The sequence below is a fragment of the Urocampus carinirostris genome, chromosome 16 (genome assembly GCF_059441175.1).
Source record: "Urocampus carinirostris isolate Australia breed hairy pipefish chromosome 16, RoL_Ucar_1.0, whole genome shotgun sequence".
Taxonomy (NCBI): domain Eukaryota; kingdom Metazoa; phylum Chordata; class Actinopteri; order Syngnathiformes; family Syngnathidae; genus Urocampus; species Urocampus carinirostris.
The window spans coordinates 18,866,105-18,891,250 of record NC_142364.1 but is presented as its reverse complement, the minus strand read 5'-3'; the positions used below and the strand labels follow the sequence as shown (position 1 = coordinate 18,891,250).

At 39.4% G+C, this 25,146-nt stretch overlaps 1 protein-coding gene across 3 annotated transcripts in view; it reads left to right on the top strand.

Moving 5' to 3' along the window:
- The first annotated feature begins 5,442 nt into the window (after positions 1 to 5,442).
- Positions 5,443 to 25,146, top strand: part of gnaz (guanine nucleotide binding protein (G protein), alpha z polypeptide) — a 27,879-nt gene continuing 8,175 nt past the window's right edge. Inside the window, exons 1-3 of one of the 3 annotated variants that reach the window (XM_088320197.1) lie at positions 5,443 to 5,696; positions 11,857 to 11,915; positions 23,206 to 24,454. In XM_088320197.1, the coding sequence (XP_088176323.1) occupies positions 23,732 to 24,454 (723 nt within the window). In that variant the 5' untranslated portion in view covers positions 5,443 to 5,696; positions 11,857 to 11,915; positions 23,206 to 23,731. Of the gene's footprint in view, positions 5,697 to 6,083; positions 6,239 to 11,856; positions 11,916 to 23,205; positions 24,455 to 25,146 lie in introns of those variants that run through there. The other 2 variants (XM_088320196.1, XM_088320198.1) reach the window with 2 other exon arrangements.

The window sequence follows — 25,146 nt, the reverse complement described above, 5'->3', positions numbered from 1 at the left end:
AAAAGGATGGTGATGGTGATGGAGAGTGAAAATGTTGGCGGGGACAGAGAGGGGTCATGAGGCACAGGCAAAGAACATCTTGGGAAAGGAATGTGTCACTTTAAAATGAGTCCTCAGTCATTTCCATAGGCACAGATTCACTACAAGGTAATAATACTGTACATTCAATAGCACATTGTAGTGAATTTGGAATGGGTGGGTGGACAGTAAGAATCTTGTTAAAGATGCCTTGCAGCTCATGTGCTTTAAGTCCTGGCATGGGAAGATGCCATTAAATTATGGAACCTTGCAAATCCCGCAGGCAACAGGCATAAGATAAATGGAATGCAATGTGAGCAGGAAAAGGGACAATTACCATCGTCAACACGATTAAGCGGGGGAAGTTCTATTTTATGGTTACCAAATGAGAGACAATTTGGAAATGAATATGACAGAAAGCAATGAGCAGCTGCCTCTGATTACCGATAAAGCAATAAAATTCATCCGGATGATTTTCAAATTGTCAAGTATTACTGAGTAGAAAGCAGATTTCGTCTTTGACTACGCACCCCACACATTGGCCTGAGCGCTCGGTAAACCTGCACATTTTCATGTCATGCAATAAAAGGACTGCTTTACTAATTATACTTCAGAAAATTGTGCTCAATAATCCCCAAACCACATCAAACTGACCTGTCAAATCATTCCCGTATTGTTCCATTTCACTCCTTTAAAAGGCAGTAATCATAACCAAACCAGATTTTTTAAACAGATAAAGAGATTCATTTACAATGTCATTAGGGTTGCAGAGAACTGGAGACTATCCAGGCTAATTTGGGCTAAAACACATGCTGAATAATGGAGTAAATATTATTGTACTGGGCCGTATGAATGGTGGGATAAAACTGCAATACACAAAGGAAACAATAGAAAAGCACAGTAACAATAGATTCCTGACAGGAAGTGCTTAAATTCTGCTTCCTGGTCCACAAAACTGATTTACCCACAAAGATGTTTGATATGTACAGTCAAATTCACATTTCTGCCTGAAAAAAAATGTATTAGTCTTAATTGAGTATACATTTCGGCCATTTTGTAGACCCATTTGTGTCATTGAATAGAACACATGTGTCAAACTCCCGGCCCGCGGGCCACGTCCGACCCGCCGTGTATTCAAATCCGGCCCGCAAGACCATTTTACATTATTGTTATTAATGGCCCGTCAATATGAACAACACCGTCTCAACCCTGGACATCATATTCTGACCTTTTAGTCACTACTGTATACCTATTCCTTCATACATGACGTATACTATACTATATACCAGGGATCGGGAACCTATGAGTACCTAAGGGTCAGAGACAAATTGAATTGCATGCGAATTTTCTCCATCTCAAACAAAGCGTGAACCATTGATCCTGTTCAGATACACTCAAAGCCAAACCATATCTTATTTGCATAGCAGTACTTTTCAGAATATATAGGGCACGTTTTCACTACGATTTCAGTCAAGGTGTCACAAAAAAAAAACTCGTTTTGGCTGTACAACGCTAAAGAATCCTCTATATAAAAGCTCACTATATAATCTGTGTTCAGTGTTCAGATACTTTTTGATGAATCCACGGAACAAATTGTAAATACGCCAAAACACCGGAAGAGAACTTAGAGTTATTTGATTAGGTGTGTTGGAGGGAGGGATGGAGCTATGCAAAAAGTGCAAGCACTCCCTCCCATCTCTCGCCCTACTCCGTCTGCGCCAAAAGTAAGCACATCAGGCTCCCTGTTCTCAGAATGTTGTGACGTTTTTACAAAATAATTTGTGTAGCATTTTCATATTTCTACTTTTGACAGGAGATATATTAAGGAGAGCAAAATCTTTTGGGATATTTAAGTTTTTTTCTAATATATTCATTGACATAGGAGCAAAGGAATTTGAATGTTATTTTAACGTTAAGTTGTTTAAGTAAAGTTCTAAGTTGTATAATTTAACAAGATATTTTTATTAACAGCAAAATAATAAATACTGTATAAGTGATTTAAGGTTTAAATTTAATATTCTTGTCTGTTTTTATTCACATTTATGTTCCAAAAACATTCAGTTTAAGTGTGTTCAATAAATGTTTATCCTGGTTGGCCCGCGACCTTAAGTGTGTTTTGAATTTTGGCCCCTTGTGCAATTGAGTTTGACGTCCCTAGAATAGAACATAAAGAAAGCTTGTCCATATAAACTTCTTGTTTAAGAATAGCACTACCCATTTTGTCCACTTGTCATCCAGCAGCAAAAGAACCCTACATGACAATGAAGCCATCACCGTACTTCACATTGGAGATCATGTACACACATGAAAGACAAACACAGCTTCTTTCTGGAATTTCAGACATTGTCTGTCAATTGACTTTGGACAGTTTACGTAGCCTCCCCAGATATTTTCCTATGGAGCTGTTGTTTTTGATACAATGTACACATTCTGACCAAAGCAAGCCAATCTTGGGTTCACATAACCAATTTCCTTCCCGAGCTGTGTTAGGGCTGGACATTCCCTTGATGATTGTACTTGAGTACATTTTTTTTGAGCAGATGGTAACTGCACCTTTAAGCCTTTTAGTCGGGTATGTACCAGGCTTGTGAAAGTCTATGATCTGTTTTGTTGGGGTAATTCTTGCCCCAACATGGCTGGGGTGGGCTCCAGCACCCCTTTACTGAGGATAAATGGCGCAGAAATCAGATTCATATGTGGATTTCCTTTAAAAGTTACAAATATTTACACTGGTAACAAATTACCTTTACTATGAAGAATCATGATCAACGTTTTGCCAGTGCCGGCTCGTTTGGCGCCAGCCGCTGCGGGCTACCTGATTGGTTCCCTGTTCTATTTAAGCTCTGTCCTTTCACTCGCCTGTTGTCAGTCGGTCAGCGAACCTCTGTTTCTACAAGGCAAGCACTTTTACTCTGACTCCCGTTGGTCCCGCTTTTTACATCCGTTTTCCACCCGTCCATTCCTGTTTTCCCCGTTTGTCTCCAGCTACGACCTGTTTTTTGACCCCGACCACGTTTTTCTCTCCTTTCCCGGCTTGCGACCATTTTTTGATCCACTTTCGCATTCGGATCACAATCCGATTCTGTGAGCGGCTTGCTTCTCGCGTCCAGCGAGCACCGGATCGCGGCGCTGCCCTTCCTCTTTATCTCAATAAACTTGTGGTTAACGTTACGCATCTGGGTCCTGATTTTGTTCGGGTCAAGACATTTGGTTGGTTTTCTTGGGCCATTGATTTAACAATAATGCAATTTTGAACAGGAGTCTCATTGTAACCTATTAATCAACAAAATAATGAACAGATTCAAAACATATTGCAATAATCGTTCGTTGCCGACACATCATTCTGTTTGATTAAAATCTGGAAAATGTACAAACTGATTTAACGTTATACAGCACCTGTGTCAAACTAATGGCCCGTGGGCCAAATGTGGCCTGCCACATCATTTTATGTGGCCTGTGATAGCTTAAAATTCCTGTGCGTCTAAAAATAAACAGATCGAAAGAGTGCTTTGACCAAAAGCTAATTTTCCCACGATGCCTGCTGACTACGATATCCATTAAATTATAGCTCAGCACCACCAGTATTTCATATCTATGCCTAAGAGTCAAATTGAGGAAGTTATCCTAAAAATCTCCAAGATTATTTTTCATTTTGCTATTGGGTAATAACTCTACAAACGGGCAAATTTTGCTAATACCAAATAACTGAAAGCCTATTCGATACAGGATACTGAAGACTGGTGCAAGATACCAGACAGGCGGGATCGATATCGGATACTGGAGACTGGCGCAAGATACCAGGCAAGAGGAGACCTATGAGATCGATATCGGATACTGGAAACTGGAACAAGATAACAGACAGGAGGAGACAGGCGGGATCGATACAGCACACTGGATACACAAGCAGGATACCGGACAGAGTCAAAACACAAGTCTTGCAAGTGCAGAGGTTTGTTGATGGACTGACGAGGAGTGAATGAGAGCACTGAGTTAAAATAGGAGGGAAGCCAATCAGGCGGGGCCAAGTGATGGCAATGGGCAACCGTGACAAAATAGCTATTAAAAACACATCATCCTGATCACTAAAAACACATTCTAATAGTATTTGAACATAAAAATACAATAATAACTAAGATCTCTAGTGGTAATGTCTGGAAATTCTTGTAACTTAGATTTTCTCTTGTTGGCAAAATCTTTGTTCGAAAGATGTTTTGTAGCGACAACCTTTTGAACTTGTATGTAGGGGTACCACATATTTAATTTACAACATATTTTATATGTGTAGTACCCTTTTTTTCAATGCAACTGCCATGTTTGTGACTTCAATAATGGATAAATTCAGAATTACTTTACATGAAGGAGTAAATACATTTATTTTACATACCAATCATATTCCGTTACATTTTTAAGTGACATCGGCCCCTTAGAGTACAGCCACACACTGACGTGGCCTATGGGGAATATTAGTTTGACACCCCTGATATACAGTATTAAAAACAACTTTTTGGATACACTCATTTAAAAACGGAATACATGGTTTAAACGTATATAAATGGCAAACATAAAACCTCACACCACCTCTCTGCCAGAAGGCACATAAACCAAAAAAGCCGTTCATCAATTCAGTGAGTTGCAAAGTCGCTCATCTTCACCAGATGTGCTCTAGCAGCGCCGATTAATTATCCTACTGTTTGTGTCACTGGCTTTGGTGTCCAGGAAATTATATTACACCGCAAACCAATGGCAAGCCGGGCTAGATATTTTTTTCCCCTTCCTCCCTTTATTTCTTCCTGCGGACACAGGGAGTTTTGTGATTTCACAAGAGAGCTGTTACAACACAAATTTACAACATGTGTTCGCTGTTAGCCTGAAAGAAGTTAAAACGAAAATTGTATGAAGCCTGTTTAAGAGAAACGAACACCCCGTTCACACACCCTGTGGGAACACGGTCTCATTTGCCCGAGCCTCTGTCAATTCCCGCTCTTGACCAATGGCAATACATGAAGCGGCCCCGCTGTCACAGAGACAGTTGGCACGGAAACAGCACATTACACCATTGTCCCAGTCTCCTCCTATTCTGCTGTCGTCATTACCGTCCTCTCCTCCCTCTTTTGCTCCCTTGCTGGTATGTTTTTTCCATCATTAATGAAATCACAAGCGATGTCATACGAAAAATACTGTAACAACTGCATTCAAACCTGCAGGGCTCTGAATCCTTATCGGACACATGTTCCTCATCACCGCAGCATAAAATTAAGATAGCTCCGTTTTCTCTCCTTTTTTCCTGTTAGTCTCATGATTTCATCCTGACCATTTCCCCCTACTCTCTCTCCTGCTCTCTATCCCTGCTGCTGACTCCTCCCTCCATTTGTGTCCTGCACTCCCTCTCTCTGTCTCTAACACACACATACACGCATACACAAACACATATACACGCCCTCCACCCCCATCGCTGCAGTGTCTCAACTGCCTCGGAGCAAAGGAGAGAGGATACAGACGTGCATTTGGCACATTGAAAGACCGAGACAGACATGTATGTGTGTATGTATCTGGAAGTATGAGGAAGATGGGAAAATGAAGAAGTGTGATTAAAAGGCGGGATTGCTCAGCAGTGTTATCTGTGAGCAAGGGCTCATCTGCAGTATCCTTTTGTAAATGGATGCTGGCTTGTGAACACGGTAAGGCAAACTACTACTCAGACTGCTGTTTGTCTTTCTTGCCATTAACTCCTGTTTCGGGAAACCGTAGGACAAAAGTGCGAGCCCTGTGTGTGTTTTGGGTGTGTTTCCCCCTCATACATACGAAACAGACAAGGTGATGTTCAGAGATGGCACATCCAGTCCCCTCCTCCACCCTTGCTAGCTATGTGACAGTGGAAAGTGGCATCGCATCCTTGCTATTTGACTCATCACTAAAGAGCATCCTGCATCCTTAAAGATGCTATTGCTGCAACCCGGGTGCTAACATCTCACCGTTAGCCTATGTAGGGCAAGAGTTTGTGTGTATGTGTGTGTGTTGGCTCGGAAATGGGATGAGTAGAAGCGCCACATGATCAGGTGTTAGCTTTGGAAGGCGCGAGATGTACGTACAGTCGGAATCCATCACGAGCGTTGATTTGCAGGCGCCTGGGACGGATTGAAAGACCGGTGTGAGATTGGGTGCTTTACGCCTGGGTTAAATCATCATTGATCATCCTTGAATTGATCTACGGATTGTGACGGTAAGACAGACTCAGGGGCCTGTTATAAATATAATTTATATATATGTATATATTTGTGCTTTACGCTTGCCTGAGAGACAGGGAGGGAACCTTTTCAGCTGAGGGGTGGAGGGGCCTGGGGTAGTGGCGGCGGCGGCTTTGGTGGGTTGACAGTAAGAAGGCAGATGGGGCAGAGGGGCGGAGGTTGTGATGCAGCAGAGAAAGAAGGGGGAAAAGACCAAATGAATTGAATTTTTTTTTTGTAAAGAAATAGAATAACAGACGGCCTTTTTGGAATGTCGGCTGCTTACCATGACAACGTACACTCGTAGGCCTCGAACGTCCTAGGAAAAAGGTAAAAATGGTGGATATAGTATCAAGATCCAGAAGATTAGCTAGCTTCAATGTCTTTATTCTTGCAAGGTTTGGATTTGTCCGTGAAGGACAAGAAAGATAGGACTATCGATCAGTTCGAATTAGTCTGACACAGAGGCTGTTATGAGTGGCTGTTCTTAATCAAGGCTTTTTACAAGTCATATTTTGTAGCCAGGTTTGATATCCAAAATGTGTAACTAATGCGTTTAGTCGTTCGAGTGTGGCACTCCCATTTGATTAGTTCAATATGTCAAACCAGCATTAGTGATGTAGCAATGAGGTGCTATGTTTGTTATTTGAAGCTTTTGGAACTTTTTCTTTCAATTACTGGGAGCAGGTAAAAAATATGCTAAATGGTATTGTGCGTGTTTTCACATGATTCCATCTGTTTACCGTCACTCTTGTCACTGCTAAGATCCCAACAGGAGGCCAACCAAGGTCAAGCTCACTGTGACAAAAGCTTTAATCAGCCTTGCAAGCTGGAGTAACATCAGAGTGGCTTTCCTCCACGAAACAGTTCACTTTTTCACAAGTGATGTCTGCAAGAGCAACAAAAAAATGAATGAGGGCCATGGTTATGTACAGTACAATAGCAGCATGTAAAGTGAGTTAATCTCAAAATCCGTAGAATAGCTTTTGTTGCCATGCAAATCCATTTGGAATACGTCTATTTACATTTCTACTTATTTTTTAGGGAACATAAGCCAGCTGAGTGTGTGAAACTCAATCATAAACCATAAATAACACTATGGTATGATGCCGAATTCTCTGCAAACCAAAGACGCTAACTGTTTCTGAGAACTGCTTGCCATCTGTGTTGCATGGAGTAAGCCAACATCTGGCACCTGTGAACAGAAATTTTAGCCCAGGACGAGGATTGGAAATTTCCTCTGAATTTTTTTCTTTTTTTGTCCGGTATATTTTGCGTCATCGCTAAAGTTCTTTTTTAAATGAGGAAGGCTTTACACACCAAATTGTGGATATGTAAGCAGGATTGCCTTGCTTTGCCGGTGTTTGCTAGTCCAAAAATCTTATTGAAAATGATCTACTTTCTGGCATAACACAAATGCTTAAACAATGAGGCACCAAGAACAAGAAAGGGATAACCTTTTAGTTTTTTTCATATTGCACAAGAGTGACGTAAAGTTGTCTACCTACCGAAAAAGGAGGAGGTAATTTAAATTATTCTCTACACCGTATTTAGATTATATCAGATTTTAGTTCCTTCCAAACATCCTTTAAATCTTATAATCAGACATAAAATGATAAATACTATAAAAATATAGTTCAAGATTGTAAAGGCAGCAGTTTACAGTAAATATTTATGCCTCACATTTTTAAACGTTTTCTATGAGGTAAACTTCTGTATAATGTCCACAGCTAGCTTGAGTTTAGGAGTTGACCCAGATGTGATCAGCAGATAACGGCCTTACAGATCCATGCCTTGCGCTGACCATTTTTGTGTAAAACTTTCCTTTTATAAAGGAAAAAGGTCCTTAATTACACAACAAACACAAGGCACTTTAATAAAAGATGAAAGTGTACTCAAAGATTGCTCTAGCGGCCACAGAATGCAGCCAGGTCAATGAATTGCATGCATAGAAAAAGAGAGTTCCATGGCACAAACTGATGCTCAGCTGACCCCTTTGCAACTCTTTTGTTACTTGCTTCTTTCAAGTTCAGCGGGTGACTTAATGGCTGGAGAAAGAACGGACAGACTTGATTTAAAAGGAACAACAAAACCCTTGAGAGATACACAGCCAGATGCCCTTACATTCAAGTTCCCACTTTTAACAAGAGCTAAAAAAGCTAAAACAGATACAGTTCAGAGATTTGTGTCACCTGACATGAAAAAAGCAGTATATGATTTTTTCCCCCCCCTCTGGCATTGTACATTTAATCACATTATACTGTAGTTCTACTTCTGCACTTAATTATTGGATATTTATTGTTGTTTATGCACTTCTATCTCCAGCCATGTTTTAATGAAATATCTAAAGTAAAATACATACTGTATATAAGTTTCCACCGGCGGCTGGGTGGTTAGTGAACAGCCCCACGGTGTGGAGGTCCAGGGTTCAATTCCAGCTACTGCAGCCTACCCATCTCAGAGTTTGCATGTTCTCCCTGTGCCTACGTCGATTTCCTCCCACATTCCAAAAACATGCATGTCAGGTTAATTGGTCCAAATTGTGCCTAGGTGTAAATGAGCAAGTACTGTAAATTAACATGGTCCCCAGTTCAGGGCTTCGACTGCCCAAAGATGGCTGGGATGGGCTCTAGAACCCCCGCAACCCTAGTGAGGATAAGCGGCGCAGATAATGGATGGGTGAAGTTTCCAACAAATCCTGTCTAATCCACCAATTCAACAACATTCATGGCAATATCATAACATTGAGTTTGGGTAGAGACTCTGTCCCACTAGAGTACTCGTGCCACTCATCAACCAATTTATTACTCAATTTATGTTAATAAACTGGAAATAGCGTTATCCACTCTGTCATTTAGGGGGTCCTCAGTTTACATACCAACATACACTTAGATGTGACCAATGGTGCACAATGAAACAGATTGTGCAGCAGCATACCAAGCATGACACGCCATGCGCCACACACAAGCACACTCTGTATTAATGCACTTACATTCATTTGACATTCTCGAATTTATGATCGAGATTTTTTTACTTACCCGTGAACTATTCAGTGAATATAAAGCCTAAGCCCCACTGTAAAGAAAGACAAATCTAAGATACCTGTAGTGGACACACGTACAAAAGGAAGTCTCCCCTTAGTTTGACATATTTACTTGGCAGGAATATGCTACTCACACAATTTTTTTAAACACTTAATTGGGTCGAGAATTGAAATGGCAAATAAGTAAATACCACAGATATTCACACAACTGGACTATATAAGGTGTAGGATAATACAAAAGACATGCTCAGTTATCACAGCACTAGCTGTCTTTTATTAGACTGTTTTAAAATTGCGGTTGTAATTTGTGTAGCACAAGCAGAGGTGGGTAGAGTAGCTAAAAATTATTACTCAAGTATAAGTACTTTTACCTCAGAATAATATTACTTATATAGAAGTAAAATGTAGACATCATAATAATTACTTGGGCAAAAGTAAAAAAGTACCGGTACTAGGTAACTGAAGCAATGTCTTCTTTATTGATTAAAAAAAAACATTCTATCTGATCATGAAATGAAATGATCTGCATTTATATAGCGCTTTTCAAGTCAATGACTTCCCAAAGCACTTTACATTGTGCTTCACATTTCCCAATAGCGGCCGTGATCTGTGCAGCCATGTAAGGCGCTAACCTGCTTATTGGGGGTAATTGGGGGTTCAATGTCTTACCCAAGGACACTTTGACATGTAACACGGACAAGCCGGGATTCGAACTAGGATACCTTAATCCTAAAACGATCGCTCTACCTCCTGAGCTACTGCCGCCCATCAAATATTCAAAGTCCATCCAATTAACAATAAATGTAATTTAAGAATAGAGAAACAAAATAAAGGTAAGTTCAAGTACTGTAATAAAGAATAAAATAATAATAGTATGAATCAATAAATACATTAAGCACATGTAGCACATCTCAAGACCCATTCCTTGTTTTAACAGGCTTTGCAGGCAGAACAAGCTAGCCCTGGGGTCAGCAACCCGAAATGTTGAAAGGGCCTTATAGGATCAAAAAACAAAAAAAAAACAAAAGTAATTTGTCAGGAGCTTCGAAAAAATAAAAACATGACATAAGCATTACAATAAAGGCAACACATACAGTATGTATCTATATTAGCATACTATCAAATTGACTAAGTTGAATGCAGGGCATCCTGAGTAGAATGACGTGACTACTCTTTTGTATGATACCGCCTCAAGTTTAACTTTGCTTACAAAATTAATAAATTATGGAACTTTTAATTGTTTTGATAAAATTAAAGAAATGCAATTAAGATATCCAATTATGGGTGCCATTTTTATTTTGAGGATTGAAAAAAAACCTACAACAAAGGTGCATAATGTGCCCCTTATCTGGGCAAATAAAAGTGCAATAAAACGCAGCATGCATTTATAAAAATACACTTTTCTCTTTACCTTTAACGTCTTTGGAGTATCACACACAGGCAAACGCCTGTTTGCTACGTGCACTGCTCCTTCAAACTGGGGTTTGGTCCGCAAAGCTGGCTCTCACACAGTTGACACGGATGATAACAAACGAAGAAGTAATGCACGTACTTAGGGCTTAACTAACAGTTTCAATGAAGCCTAATCCAGTGGAGTAAGACTACAGTTTCTTCCCTACTCAAGTGAAAAGTACAGTGATTTAAAAATACTTCTACATAATGTGCCAAAACCTAGTCAAGCAAATGTAACAGAGTAAATGTAAATGAGAATATGTAACTCGTATTACCCAGCTCTGAGCGCAAGTATGACTTTGCTGCAATGTTAGAATAGGTTACTAATACACTTTGCAGGGTTTTGACTTGCAGACACATTTAGGTCAAGTAGCTACAGGAGTAGGTTCTGACCTATTCAACTCTTGTGTCAGTCAAAGTAGCATGTATTAATTAGACTCATTAAAAATGTTATCAGGTTTTGTATGAAACGCTAATTCGAAATTTTCCCTATCAAACTTTGAAAGATCAAGAGTGAATTGACATGCCACATCTCTTTCAACTGCACTCTTTCTCTTCAAACAGACAATGTGCTCATTCAGCTGGTTTCATGTTTATTTTGGAGTTTCAATACTGGACAGGTAGTAGGACAATGCATCTTTGGAAACGATTCTATGACAAAAAGAAGCATGATGATTAAGCTGAGGTTGCGTTTAGAGAATCAAAACCGATTTTAGGGCGGGGACAATTGATGGTTTGCTTTTTGCGTTGGTGTAAAACAAAGTTTGCTTAAACCACTTTTTTCCTTTCTCCTTCAACGTCCCTTGATTACCACCCATACATGCCCTTCACCACAAATGTGTGTTTCCCGACAAGTTCAGAGGCCTTCCCTTGCAGCAGAGTGAGAGGGGACAAACAGACAAACTTTGTGTTCAATTGCTCACATATAACACTGGTCATATGACAACAAGGAGGCAGCGGAGAGGCGGGGTAAGGGTATGGGTGGGTTGATGAGGGAGTGCAATTGCCTGCAACCTGTGGGGGAGATTTTGTTGTGTAGTGAAAGCCATAAAGTGTACAGTGCATGTATGCACTGTTTTCAGTAACATGAATTGACACTCAACTTTCTGCTTTATACAGGGAAGCCACAAAAGGTCAAACACAACCTGTTCCATCGTCAAACTACTATTTAAAGCCTTGTAAGTAGGTGTCCTACATTGGCTCTTTCTAAAGGAACCTGAATCGGATAACATCGCCACTCTGTGGCAAAAATGCTAAAGTGTGTCTTTATACCAGTGCTGGAGATAGATAAGAAATATAATCTAGATTAATTTCACTCGAATTTTGGATTTAATCTAGATTAGGGGTGCTCGTTTAGGACCTGTTTTGAAAATAGCTCACCAGTGCTGTCATTGGGATTTTCTAGTAATTTTTTTTTAAGTGGTTGAGTCTTTTAACCCTACTTCCAATAATTAACCTGATGGTAACAACATAGAAATAACATGGTAAATTATTTTAGAAATAATAATAATAATAATTTCCTTGTATTGTCATTCTGTGTAACAATGTACACAGAACGAAATGTCGATTGCACCTGACCCGTTGTAGCGAGCCGATGCAGCCGCAGCCAACAGAGGGCGCCGCCGACCACTTTTTAAGTCTTAGGAATGACTCGGCCGGGGCGCGAACCACCGACCTCCCAGTCTCAAAGCGGGCGCCTTACCATCTAGGCTACTGAGGGTGCACTTTGTGCTAATTAAATCAAGTCAAGTCATGTTTATTTATTCATTATAAGAGTCTCAAAGGGGCTGCACAGACCACAGATTATTGCAAACCACGGACTATTATGACACCATACCCTGATCTAAAACCTACATGAGGGCCAGGAAAAACTCAAAAACCGCAACATGAGGAAAATGAAGAAACCTTGAGAAGGGACTGCACATTAGCTAATCCCCCTATCAGGATGACCAGGCTGCAACAGATGTTGCAATAACAAATAATACACATATATTGTCAACATAAAATATAGGTTATTCATATGCTATAGAATAGAAGTGTGTTTTAAGCTTAGATTTAAACATTTCCACTGAGGGTCCAGATCGAATCTCAGGGGGAAGAGCATTCCACAGCACTGCGGCGCGAATGGAGGATGCTCTCGAACCTGCGGATCTCTTCTTGGGTCTTGGGATTACTAGTAGACCAGCATTTTTAAAGCGAAGGCTCCGGACCGGAACATAGAGGGAAATTAAATCTGAAAGATATGAGGGAGCAAAAAGTAGCTCGAGACCCTTGATCTATATTAATACAGGTAAAATGCCTAATTTGATGTTCCTTAATATATTAATGTACATACCAAAACCTTGTTTTATTTTGAGAATAAAATGCCTCATTTTAATTCTGATGAATGCAGTACAGTATATGTTTTTGAAATACTTGAATATTATACAAAATGCATCCATTCTCTGCACTGCTTATCCTCACTAAGGTTATGGGGGTGCCATAGCCCATCCCAGACATCACAGGGCAGTGGGGAAGGGACACCCAGAACTGGTAGCCAGTCGCAGGGAACACAGAGACAAACATCTACTCGCTCATTCACACCTAGGGACAATTTGAACCGGCCAATTAACCTGACATGCAGGTTTTTTGGGATGTGGGAGGAAACCGTAGTGCCCAGAGGAAACCCACGCAGGCACAGGGGGATCATGCAAACTAAACACGGGGAAGCTGGGAGCTGGATTTGAACCCTTGGGCTGACGTACTAACCACACTGCTGCTGTTCTGCTGGATATAAATATGTAGACGCCTTTTAACCACTGAATGAACAATAACATTTTTGTAACTTTTTCTGGTGATGACAAACTTTATCGTTTAGCCTTCAATACATTATGCAAGTGCTTGACAAGTAAGACACTAAAACATTTTTCCTAATGTTATTGTATACACCTTTACACCACAAATTCAAATTTTTTTCACAATTTTTTGCTGGAGATCAGTCCCACCGCAATATGAGCATTTTTGCACAACTGGGCTTCTTTGTTTGATTTTGCGATGGATTTTCACCTTAATGAGCCATCAAAAACAACCTGAAGATTGTCAAATCAAGTCAAGTCACATTTATTTGTGATGTCCTTAATCACAAAATGTATCAAAGTACTGCACATGTTAGAATTACACCATCCCCTGATCTTAAACCAACATGCGGGCAAGGAAAAACTCAAAACCTCAGCACGAAGAAAATAAGAAAACCTTGAGAAGGGGCCTCACAAGTGATAATCCCCCCAGGCTATTGCAATTACTTTAAATACAAACCTTTAGTTTGGCTGTACAGTTTTTACCGTCATATTTTTTTCATATTGAGACTATTCGATTGTTCTCAGCTCAGGGATGCTGCTGGAAATGTGAATTTCCCTTCGGGGATGAACAAAGTATCTATCTATCTATCTATCTATCTATTGACACTAGTTTTGTTTTGAAGTACGTGTTAATAACCAACCAACCAAGAAGCAACATATTTAACGGTGCTTGTTAAAATAGGCTTTAACATATTATGTTGTTATTCATAAAAATTTTGATCAAGTGATATTAACTTATTTTCTGACTTTTTTATGGGTTTTAGGACTTTGGCTAAAAGATATGTTGACACTTTATGATGAGTAAACAAACTTGACTGAGGACTCTGCCAGAGGTGACATAAAATGAAAAACATTGGCAGAAAAGCTAAATCCTGAGCTAATTCATTGATACAGTGAACTCAAGGTCAAGAAATACTTGAGGAAGTGTAGTGCAATATCAAGCATCCTTCGTCCAAAGTTTAAAGCATTTTGTGTACCCATTTATACCAATGGGATCCTTTTGTTTTAATTGAAGTGAAGAAAATCACAAAATCATGCTACAGCATAGAATTAGCAGTAGAAAAAATACTTTTGGGTTAGCTGCATAAAACTACATGAAATTTGAGCTGCAAAAATCAAAAATGCCTACTTCGTCAATGGTTTGAAGCAACTCGAAGAGGACAGTTTTCTTCTCTGTGGCGTTAGTACATCGTATCTGTCAAATCAAAATGTACAGTACCTGTTTATTATTGACACTTGTAGACATTACTTAGTAAAACAGTTTCAATTTGTTTATATTCCATTATCTGGAGGATTCATAATTAGGGCCCAGATCACATTTTATCTTAAAAACAAATTTTGTTATCTTCTTGTCAGACAAAGTGGACCCGTTGTATGTTAATAATATGGTCTGCAAAGCAAGACATTTATCAACAATACTGATGTCCACTTTGTGCCATCCCCATCCTTTTGTATCTGATTGCATGCTCGTAGACTCGTCCCGTCGACACAGGCTGACCTTGTGACTCAGTCTGACCTGTTAAAATTGCAAAAAGGGAAACGCAGCCACTGAACCCGGACAATGAAAAACCATGCATTTTCACCACCGCCGTCCCGTCCCCGACTTTTAAACGTCCCACTGTTTGGCAGATGAACACTGCCTTCCATTGTTTTCCATAATGAATGAGTCGCATCCTCACATGTGCGCACGTTTTACAGGCATCCTTCTCTGAAGCCTGCCTTCGGCGTTGCATAACGAACACTAGGTACAAACACACCAACTAGACAAAGGGTCGCCAAACTTTTAAAGCTGATAGCTACCTCTTTGTGACAGTAATTATAAGCGATTGCATATATATTTAAAAGCTTGATTCTGAAATGTAAAGTGGGATTAGTACACCTGACAGTGGTCTTTTATTCGGGCAAGGTTGTTTCATTGGAAATCACGTAGCGAGGCGATAATCGTGGTCCAGGATGCAGTCAAAGGGTCGGTGTTCCAGTGAGTTCAAATAGCGAGGGCGACAGTCCAAGAGTTCGTTAGGCAGTACTCGTGACCCGGAAAGGCAGGCGAGTGTTCAGTACACTGGAATGACAAGACCCTGAAACAAGAGTGCTTTGACGTGCCATAGAAAACAACTAACTAGCACAGCGCCAAGGAGACAGAGTGTGTAAATTGTGACGAGGGAAAGTAGTGATTGGAAGGAAATCAATACAAGTGCCAGCAGTTGTGAGGAGGAAATTAGGACAGGGAAGAGGGGGAGAGAGCATGCTGAGAAGTAGGATCTTGACAAGAGTTATTATTATTTTAAAATGTTGATGTACATAAACGCTAACAATGATGATTATTTCTAAGTTAGGAAAAAATATACCACAAATATAAAAAACTTTCAATATTTTTTTATTGTTATAAATTGTCAAATTTCTGAGTAAATCAAAATGACCCATTGAGCTATTTTTGGAAACATTTTGCGGGATATCCAGGTTTTCTTTGAGGGCTTTGGTAAGACGTGATTTATACCAACCACCAACAATAAAATAAAAATAATTATATAGTAAAATGGCTGTTTACACAAAAAACTTAAAACATCACTGTTATTGTTATGGTAAATGATCTGAAGTTTTGCATGCAATTCAAAACTCTTATAATCCTACTTTCTTATGAAACAGGGGATTATGATCGGTGTCAGAATTACCGAGAATGATGTCCTGTTGCAATTTGTTCACTAGCTCGATCCCTGATCATCCAATAAACAATTATGATGATTTTTCATTAACGAACATTGCACTATTATCATAACTAGGCTAGTCTCTAAGCACTACGTTGTGAATGTTTTTTTCTGAATTTTATCATGATGGTTTTTTTTGTTTTTTTTTATATTTTGTTTTTCTCTTTGAAATCTTTATTACGTTTGCCCTGGAGTGCCATGTCCAATCTTGTTGCATACAATGATTCAAAGCAATGATATCAATGACAATAAAGACAATTCAATTAAATTCAAAACATGCAAGAAGACGTTATGTTCTCTTAATTATCGTGTGATTTGTCTGGGTTGTTCATGGGGCCTTCTCCTTGTGGGACATAGATCTCAGGGGATGCTTTGAGGGTATTACAACCAGCACAGAGGATCGCTCAAATGTCAGTTTGCTCCACAGATGAAATGTCTGCCACTGTGTTAATCAAGAAGATAATTTATCCAAGAACTGTCTCTCCTGCATTTTACAGACCTGTATATTTCGAAGTGATTGATTAATTCTGAACACAGCGACAGATATAAGAGGGTGTGTACACATGTCCCATGCTTTTAAGTTCACCAGCCCTCTTTTAGTTTGTTTAGTATACTTTTCAATTGATTCAAAGCTTTGAAATGAGGAACGGTGCACCAAATGCTGACATTTCAACAGCGTTGCATACACCTTTTTATCTATTGTGAATGTCACATTTGCAGCATTCATGGGACTTTCAGTATACTAAGGATCAACAAATAAAATTATAAGGTTATGAACAGCATATGATGACGTTTTCGCAGCAGTGAAACACTCTCACCATGCACGGTGCAGAACTCACAGTTACCGCTGTGCTCGCTGTTTTTTAATAATTGCAACCCTTGAGATTTCAGAAAAAAAGGATGTTTGTCGAATATCTATAGCCAAAGAGTGTTTTTATACAAGTATTTAATCAAATTAATTATGAAACCGTTAAAAACAGTGTGCAATGTTGATACATCCCTGGCACTCCTAATCATTGTTATACTTAGTGGTTTTCATTTAACTTATCTGATGTTCTTAACAAAGAAGAAATGATTTCATAAGAAATATTAACATACTGCACTATTTCATGTTACTAATAAATCAATGTAAGGGTTACTAAAACATTGAGCAGTCAAGGAGAGGCTCCCATCTAATGTAACACTATTATTGTTGTAATGTGCAACTTGCGATCTTAAAAATAGTAGCAGACCTAACAAGATTCTTAGGGAGCCCAATTAAATTACAATATAGCTGTAGGAGAATCAAAATGTAAAAATATAACTAGGGATAAACACAAGTCGAACTGCAGAAAATCACACTGTCTGACCTCTATCTACTCCAATTGTGATGTAAAGTGGGGCCAACACACAGCTCTGACTCATCACACCAAAGCAGACTTTTTAAGTTAGGAGTATTTCATGTTTGATTTATCTGACATACACAGAGTACAAATTTGTAATATTAAGCACACCTAATTTTTTTTTCAATTTATCACCTAATATAGCTACAATCCAGAACAACTTCATAGCAATCTGAGATACCATTGATTAACTGTCAGGATCAATGAAATGGACAGTTTCCCAATCACTTTGCAATCTACTAGACACAGCAAGTACTGCACAGAAATAATTCTATAAGTTGTAAACAACATATTCCATGTCTCTATTTCTTTTTTAAGGATATACGTTTTGTGTATTTTTATTTTTTTATATTTTAATTAATTCATTCAATTTTTCACCAGCAGTTTATTTTTCAAATAGGGTAAAAGATGTTTCCAAGCAGGGCCGGCACGGCAGCTGAGTGGTTAGCGCGTCAGTGGCACAGTTCTGAGGTCATGGGTTCAACCTTCCTTTGTGGAGTGTACATGTTCTCCCCGTGCTTGTGTTTGTTTCCTCCGGGCACCCACATTGCCAAAACATGCATTTCAGGTGAATTGGGTGGTCCAGATTGTCCCCTTGTGTGATAGAGCGAGTGAGTTGTTTGTCTCCGTGTGCCCTGCGACGGGCTGGGAACAAGTTCAGGGTGTCCCCTGCTCACTGCCCGAAGATAGCTGAGATGGGCTCGAGCACTCCCGCAACCCTACTGAGGAGAAGCGGTGCAGATAATGGATGGATGTTTCCAAGGGTGGGTAAATAGCAAAGATAATGGTAAATGAATGGTATACGGTCTGCATTTATATAGCGCTTTTCAAGTCTCGGAAGACCTCCCAAAACACTTTCCAATGTGCTTCACACATCCCCATTCACACACACACTCACACACCAATAGGGGTGACAGCCAAGCAAGGCGCCTACCTGCTTTTTGAGGGCATTAGGGGTTCAGTGTCTCGCCCGAGGATACGTCAACATTTAACTTGGAGGGAATCAAACCTCTGACCTCTCAGTTTCAAGACGAGAACTCCAGAGCTATTGCTGCCAAGATAAATAATGCCTTGTACAAATATAAGTACAAGCGTATAAGTGTGCCTACCACTATGTTACTATAGAATACAGTATTTATACATGTGGGAGAAAGTCAGTGTGTGTGTGCTTACATCCGAGTGTATGTCGGTTGTGTGGGTATGTGTGTGTGTGTTTCTGGGCAAAGTGTTGGTTTGTTTATTTGAATAGGTCTGTAATAATTGATTGCAGATCAAGGTTTTAAAAAGGTTTTGCAACAATTTTATTGCCAAATCTACAACTCGCCATCATCATTATTATAATAATCATACCTGACTAGAATGGCTGTTTTTTTTAATCAATTTATATTCCCAAACTCTTAGGTGCAGGCCAAAATCAAGCATTAGGTATGCTGATTTATAGAAGTGAATCAATACACTATGAACTTCACTTTGAGTCTGGTGGGGAAAAAAAACACAATTTACCACAATTAAGGTCAATCAACAAAAAAGTTGACCTAAAACCTTTTCATGTCTGAAATAGAAAACAAATCTTGCCATTCTGATTTGAGGTTGCCATGTTCTGCTGAGCCCACACTTTGTAAATGCAGCAAAACAAATGTAATCTAAACCAGAAATCCTCAACAGATATGAGTTAAGTGTGCCACAAAATTAAAAAAACAACCTTTCCTATTCAATCAATAATTCGGGGCACCGTGACTTCAAATTTTAGCAGTCGTTTAAAAAGTAACAAAACTTGGCGCTGAGGTCGAGTAACAGTATCTCCTCTTGCAGCTGTAATATAATCGTTTTGTTTGATTAAAAAACTAAAGGTGCGACTATATTTATGGCAACTATGTTTACCTATTCCTGATTAGAGTGGCTGCTTTGTTGCCTTGTTTACCAGGCGAGTAGTGGTTAATAACAAACAGCTACATTCAATAGCCAGCCCCCAGGAAGAATTCATACTGTGATTTAATGGAATAAAACCCTGTTGAAATGAGGCAGGACATTTCTTGTTGACTGTTGCTTACATGCAGGACAGTCATGTTTAAACCATCAACAGTGTTGGCTGATATTCCCATCCCTTTCAAGGAAGCGCTAACGGCCAAAAACCTTTCACATGGGCACCACTGCTCACAGAGCCCTGAAAGTCACCTTGACTCCTGACCAAACATGATATCTGTAGCTAACTTCTCACAAAATGTTTTACCCACAAAAAAATGCACTTATCGGCAGTGACAAAAATGTGAATCTCTGTTCAACCTCATTTGAATTCCACAATATGCCTTCGGGAAAAGTAAGTTGGCTGTGTTTATACTAAACAGGCTTATGTGTCACCTTGTGGTGGCTGCACAACGTAGACGACAAGCGTAGTCGAGCGGAGCCAGCACATTGATCGCCTCGCTAATGCATCGTTCGTTCATCACATGCATTAATAATGTCCCTCTGGCAGGGCTTCGTCTCATTTAGGAGGCCGGCTTCTGGAATCCTGAATAAAGTTAGTCACCCCATTATGCAATGGAAATCTTCATCCATCACAACATTTTAAATCACACGTTAAGATTGTGTCATCTATTTCCTATTATTTTACCTCAAAAGCTGATTTGGGGATAAGCCGATGATTTTGGCATTAGTGGAGTTAAGTCCTCTCACTAACCCCTGTCAGGTTGAGTGGAGTGAACAGCAAGATGCCTTTTGGCTGACTATATGACATGTGAGCGTTTTCTAAGTGGGCCTCCGCTGTGCTCATACTGCATGGCTTTCTTGCCAAATATCCTCAGGTATGATAGGGATAACCCTGCCATTGTGAGGATGTACGGCAGATGGTGCTGAGAAAAGTCTGAGCGGGAACTACAAACCTACAGACAAAGGAAGTACAGTCATTTAAAAGTCACACACTTCATCTGTGCCCAACTGGTCTAAATACACAAAAGTCACTTTTCTAGCTATTTGAACAGTGGAACCTTTAAAACAAAGTTAAACATTTTGGGGCGGTTACTATTCCTCACTCATGTCAAAATATCAAGAAAAATATTTGTCACCACCATTGTGCTTTATGAGACATGAATAACATTTTTTTTCTAGTATCAAAATGTTTCACTTTTTCATTTGTAGCTACTTTTGTCCGTGTAGCGTTTTTCTAACACAAATTCAAAACCAAAACATTTAAAATAATGCACAAAGATCATGAAGGAAGACACATATTCCAAGTTATACTTCATTAAGAGGACATGGATTCAAAGTTGTCAGGTTATCAACATTCTCTTGTGGGTTTGTTTCACTTACCAATAGTTATATCTCATTTACACTGTAATGACATTATGTGAGTTGAATTGTTACCTAGCACACATAAAAGATTCCAGCTGTTTGCAACCTTAGTAGAGAAGAAATCTTTAAAAAACCATTGTAATTTTAGAGGCTTCCACAGAAATTCTTGCTTTACTACCTCATTTTATACTGCGTGCCCAGCAGCAGGTCAATGCTAACTGGAACGAATCATTCCATATTGAATGCAAGCTTGTGACTGTGAAGCCTAATTCCTCAACTCAGAACACAATCGATAAAACATGCACCTTTAATTTTTCTTGCCACTTCATTGCATGGATTATAGATTTTAAAATGCATAGTTTTTAATGCATTCTAGACACTAAAATCACTAAAGCCAGTGTATTATTGTGCCCAATTATTTTACTACTTTATTTACTTGTAAAAAAAGATGATATAATTCTTGATGAGTAAATACCTAGATTATTGCAAATTAGAGTAATGTCCCTACTTTATGCAGAGTGGACATCTTTTGACATAAACCAACCAGTCTATATTATCCCACCATTCTTTGGACAGCAAAAGACAATGCAATTTTTGGGTTTGACAATATTACCTTCAACTATGATTAATTTCCAGTCAGCATGAAAATCATATACAGAACAATAAACCTAATTTTGCATCTAAAAAAATTCAGTTATGTAAATTACAGGAATTTGGCTGTATTGTGTGGTAAAAAACAAAACTCAAAGATGCTAAGTTGCTGTTTACAGAGACTAAAAATGATCATGCGATATTTTAATTTTAGCGTTACTTCAGAGAAATTCCTAACACGTGTTACAACTTTTAGAGCGTGACAAAGTCATGACAGGAGATCAAACACGTGGTTTTAACAGGAGAGGGTAGCTGAAAATGGTGTGTAAAATTTACAATATACTGTAGTGCAATTAGATCAGATAAAGTACAACAGTCCTCTTGGCTATCACATTACCTCAGCACTCATGATGTTTCTAGATGCCTGGCTGCAAACACCTCCTCTTCATTTCACACAGAAATGCCAATTTATTTTCTATGAATTTTCTGAATTTACAACACTAGTGGATGTGACTGTCTCAAAGATGTGTGAAATTTTATCAGACATAATTTCAGGAAACTATTTTGTCGTAAATACCAGAACTATCCCCACTTTTTTATGAGGGTATGATTTTTTTGGAGTTCTTTGCACAAAGTTTCTTCAAAATTAAAAAAAGAAGTGTCTAACTATCAATGTATTAATCACCTTTCCTTTTTACGTTATTAGTGGTTATGTGCCTGATGCGAAAAAAACACGCCCTTACATGATGGCTTTTTTTTGTCGTGTTGGTCCTCTCACTCTTTTTCAAACATGTTTTCCAAAACATTAAAGCCCATCATTTTACGTCTGATGGGTCTGCAAAGTTGAGTTTATCTGAGAAAAACTAGGCCAAAGAACTATTTCCCATTTCTTACTCCGCCAGTAGAAACCAGCCTGCCCCATTATGTGTTTCTCTACCACGAGCCAAATCTTTAACGACCAACAAGAACATTATTAACTGAAAAATCTTAGAGTTAAACATTTCTAAGTAATAAACCTTTGACTCTCAGCTAAAACAAGTCTGGTGGGACCAAAATGAAACCAAATTCTTAGTAAAATATTTGTACTTTTTCACTGATCACAGTGCGTAACCTGGTAGATATCATCACAAGATGTATGCAAGCAGATCAAGCTCCATTGTGACATTAAGATACGGTAGGCACCTGCTGGACTAAACCCTATAATCATCTCTCAAAACAGTAAATACGTGTTTCCCCAAACAATTTTTTGCTAAACCGCAGTCTGAGAACAGCAGGCAATATCCAGAGGCAGTAAAATCTGTAGTCCACCTGAACATGTTTCAACAACATTAATCTCATAAAAAATATTCCTGCTTATTGACTCTAATTTCTCTATAAAAATGTATAATAATAATGATAATAAATTAATTATATTTTTAATGTATTTTCTATTTAAGAAATTACTATTGTTTAATAAAAAAAAATCAAAGTGAAACCTTTTCTCCTCTTTCAATCTGTATCTGCAGTCAAATATTTGTCCAATCAATGGAAGAGCAATGAGTTGAGTACTAAGAGGCATATTGTTACTCATGGAGTTTTATTGTGATTAGATGCAAAATACTCTCAGGACCTGTGTTTATCTATAAAGAAAAAAACTAATTTTCTCTGTTGCTGTTCTTTCAACAGACTCCAAAAAGAGTGTATTGGCAATCCTGAGAAGACAAAGCCTTTTCAAGAGTGAATGATCGCAACGGGTCAGGAGGGCAGACGCAACACAGGAGCCATGTGGGAATGGAGTGAAGGCATTTTTTCAATCACACCCAACAAGCCTAAACATTTTCTTTACTGACAGAACCTGAAGGTAGCCTGCCTTCCTCAAGAGCCTTTTCAAGAGAAGCCCCTGCTATGATCCCTAGCTCCCTACCCTTTCGCAGGCGGTCCAACCTCAGTGCAAGGCACTGTGTGGGCATCCCACAAGTCTGGGTTTTGCCCACACAGGACTCACCGACTGCCCCGGAGAAAAAATAATGAAACACTCCTAAGCCACTAATTTCTGTGGAGGCTCTCCTGACTGTTTGTCTGACGTAGCACCTGCTTTTGCTGCAAGCAATCTGTGCTCTACTCCAAAGATTGCATCAATTCTTCTTTGTAATTAGTTCACCTGTCAAGCGGCAGCACGAGTTCCTTTGCGCTTACCACGTGGTGGAGGACCATGGGATGCCGTCAGAGCTCGGAGGAGAAGGAAGCAGCCCGGCGCTCGCGGCGAATCGACCGCCACTTGCGATCAGAAAGCCAGCGGCAAAGGCGAGAGATCAAGCTGTTGCTGCTGGGCACCAGCAATTCGGGCAAGAGTACCATCGTCAAGCAGATGAAGATCATTCACAGTGGTGGCTTTAACCTGGAGGCCTGCAAGGAGTATAAGCCCCTAATTCTGTACAATGCCATTGACTCACTTACACGCATCATCCGTGCCCTTACAACTCTCAAGATTGACTTTCACAATCCTGATCGTGCTTATGACGCCGTGCAGCTCTTTGCCCTCACGGGGCCGGCTGAAAGCAAAGGGGAGATCACTCCAGAATTGTTGGGAGTCATGAAACGCCTGTGGGCAGACTCTGGGGTCCAGGAGTGCTTTCAGCGATCCAATGAGTACCACTTAGAGGACAATACTGCTTACTACCTAAATGACCTGGACCGCATTTCTGCCCCCGAGTACATCCCAACAGTTGAGGACATTCTGCGATCCCGTGACATGACCACTGGCATTGTAGAGAACAAGTTCACCTTCAAGGAGCTCACCTTCAAGATGGTTGATGTAGGTGGACAGCGATCAGAAAGGAAGAAATGGATTCATTGTTTCGAGGGAGTAACAGCAATCATTTTCTGTGTTGAACTGAGTGGTTACGACCTCAAACTCTACGAGGATAACCAGACGGTAAGAAAAAAAAAAAATTAAAGCTCTCCACACTGACAGACAATGATCATAATTAAAATAATCCCAAATTATGCAGAAAACCTAAAACACGTGAGGAGCGTAACATGAAAATTCCTCCTAAAAAAAATAAGCCAACCCTGCTTTTGCGTCACATTTTGTAATTCCAATTTAAATCTGCAGTTTTGTTACAGCGTATTTTAGGTGTTTAAATGCGTATTCATTTCAATTTTCTATGTATTCAGTAGTATCACCAGTGTCTGAAACAACGTCTGCCAGGACGCCTGGGGCGTGCATTTTTTAAGTCGGGCGTACAAATCCCCCTCCAAAAAAACAAAACAGAACTTAAAGATTTTTTTTTTCAAATCAAATGTTTGCTTTATTCCAATTTTGAAATCTTCGTTCAGATTTTGGAAATTTTGGAATTTCGGTTTGTTTGGCAATTTGCATACTGGTCGAATCAGAAGCCTTCATCGAATAATGCCCTGCTTCCGGACTTTCCCGAGCGTGATAAGGTCGTGCATTTGCATATCATTTTCCAGAGTAGACACACAGAGAACACAAGAAAAATGGATAAGTGGTTAGGAATCAAGCCAAAACCTCAGCCCAAAGAAATATTCAAATGAAGCGAACAAAATTTATGACACTAAAAAACGTAAACGTACATTAAAAGCATCGTGGAAAGAGGAGTTCAC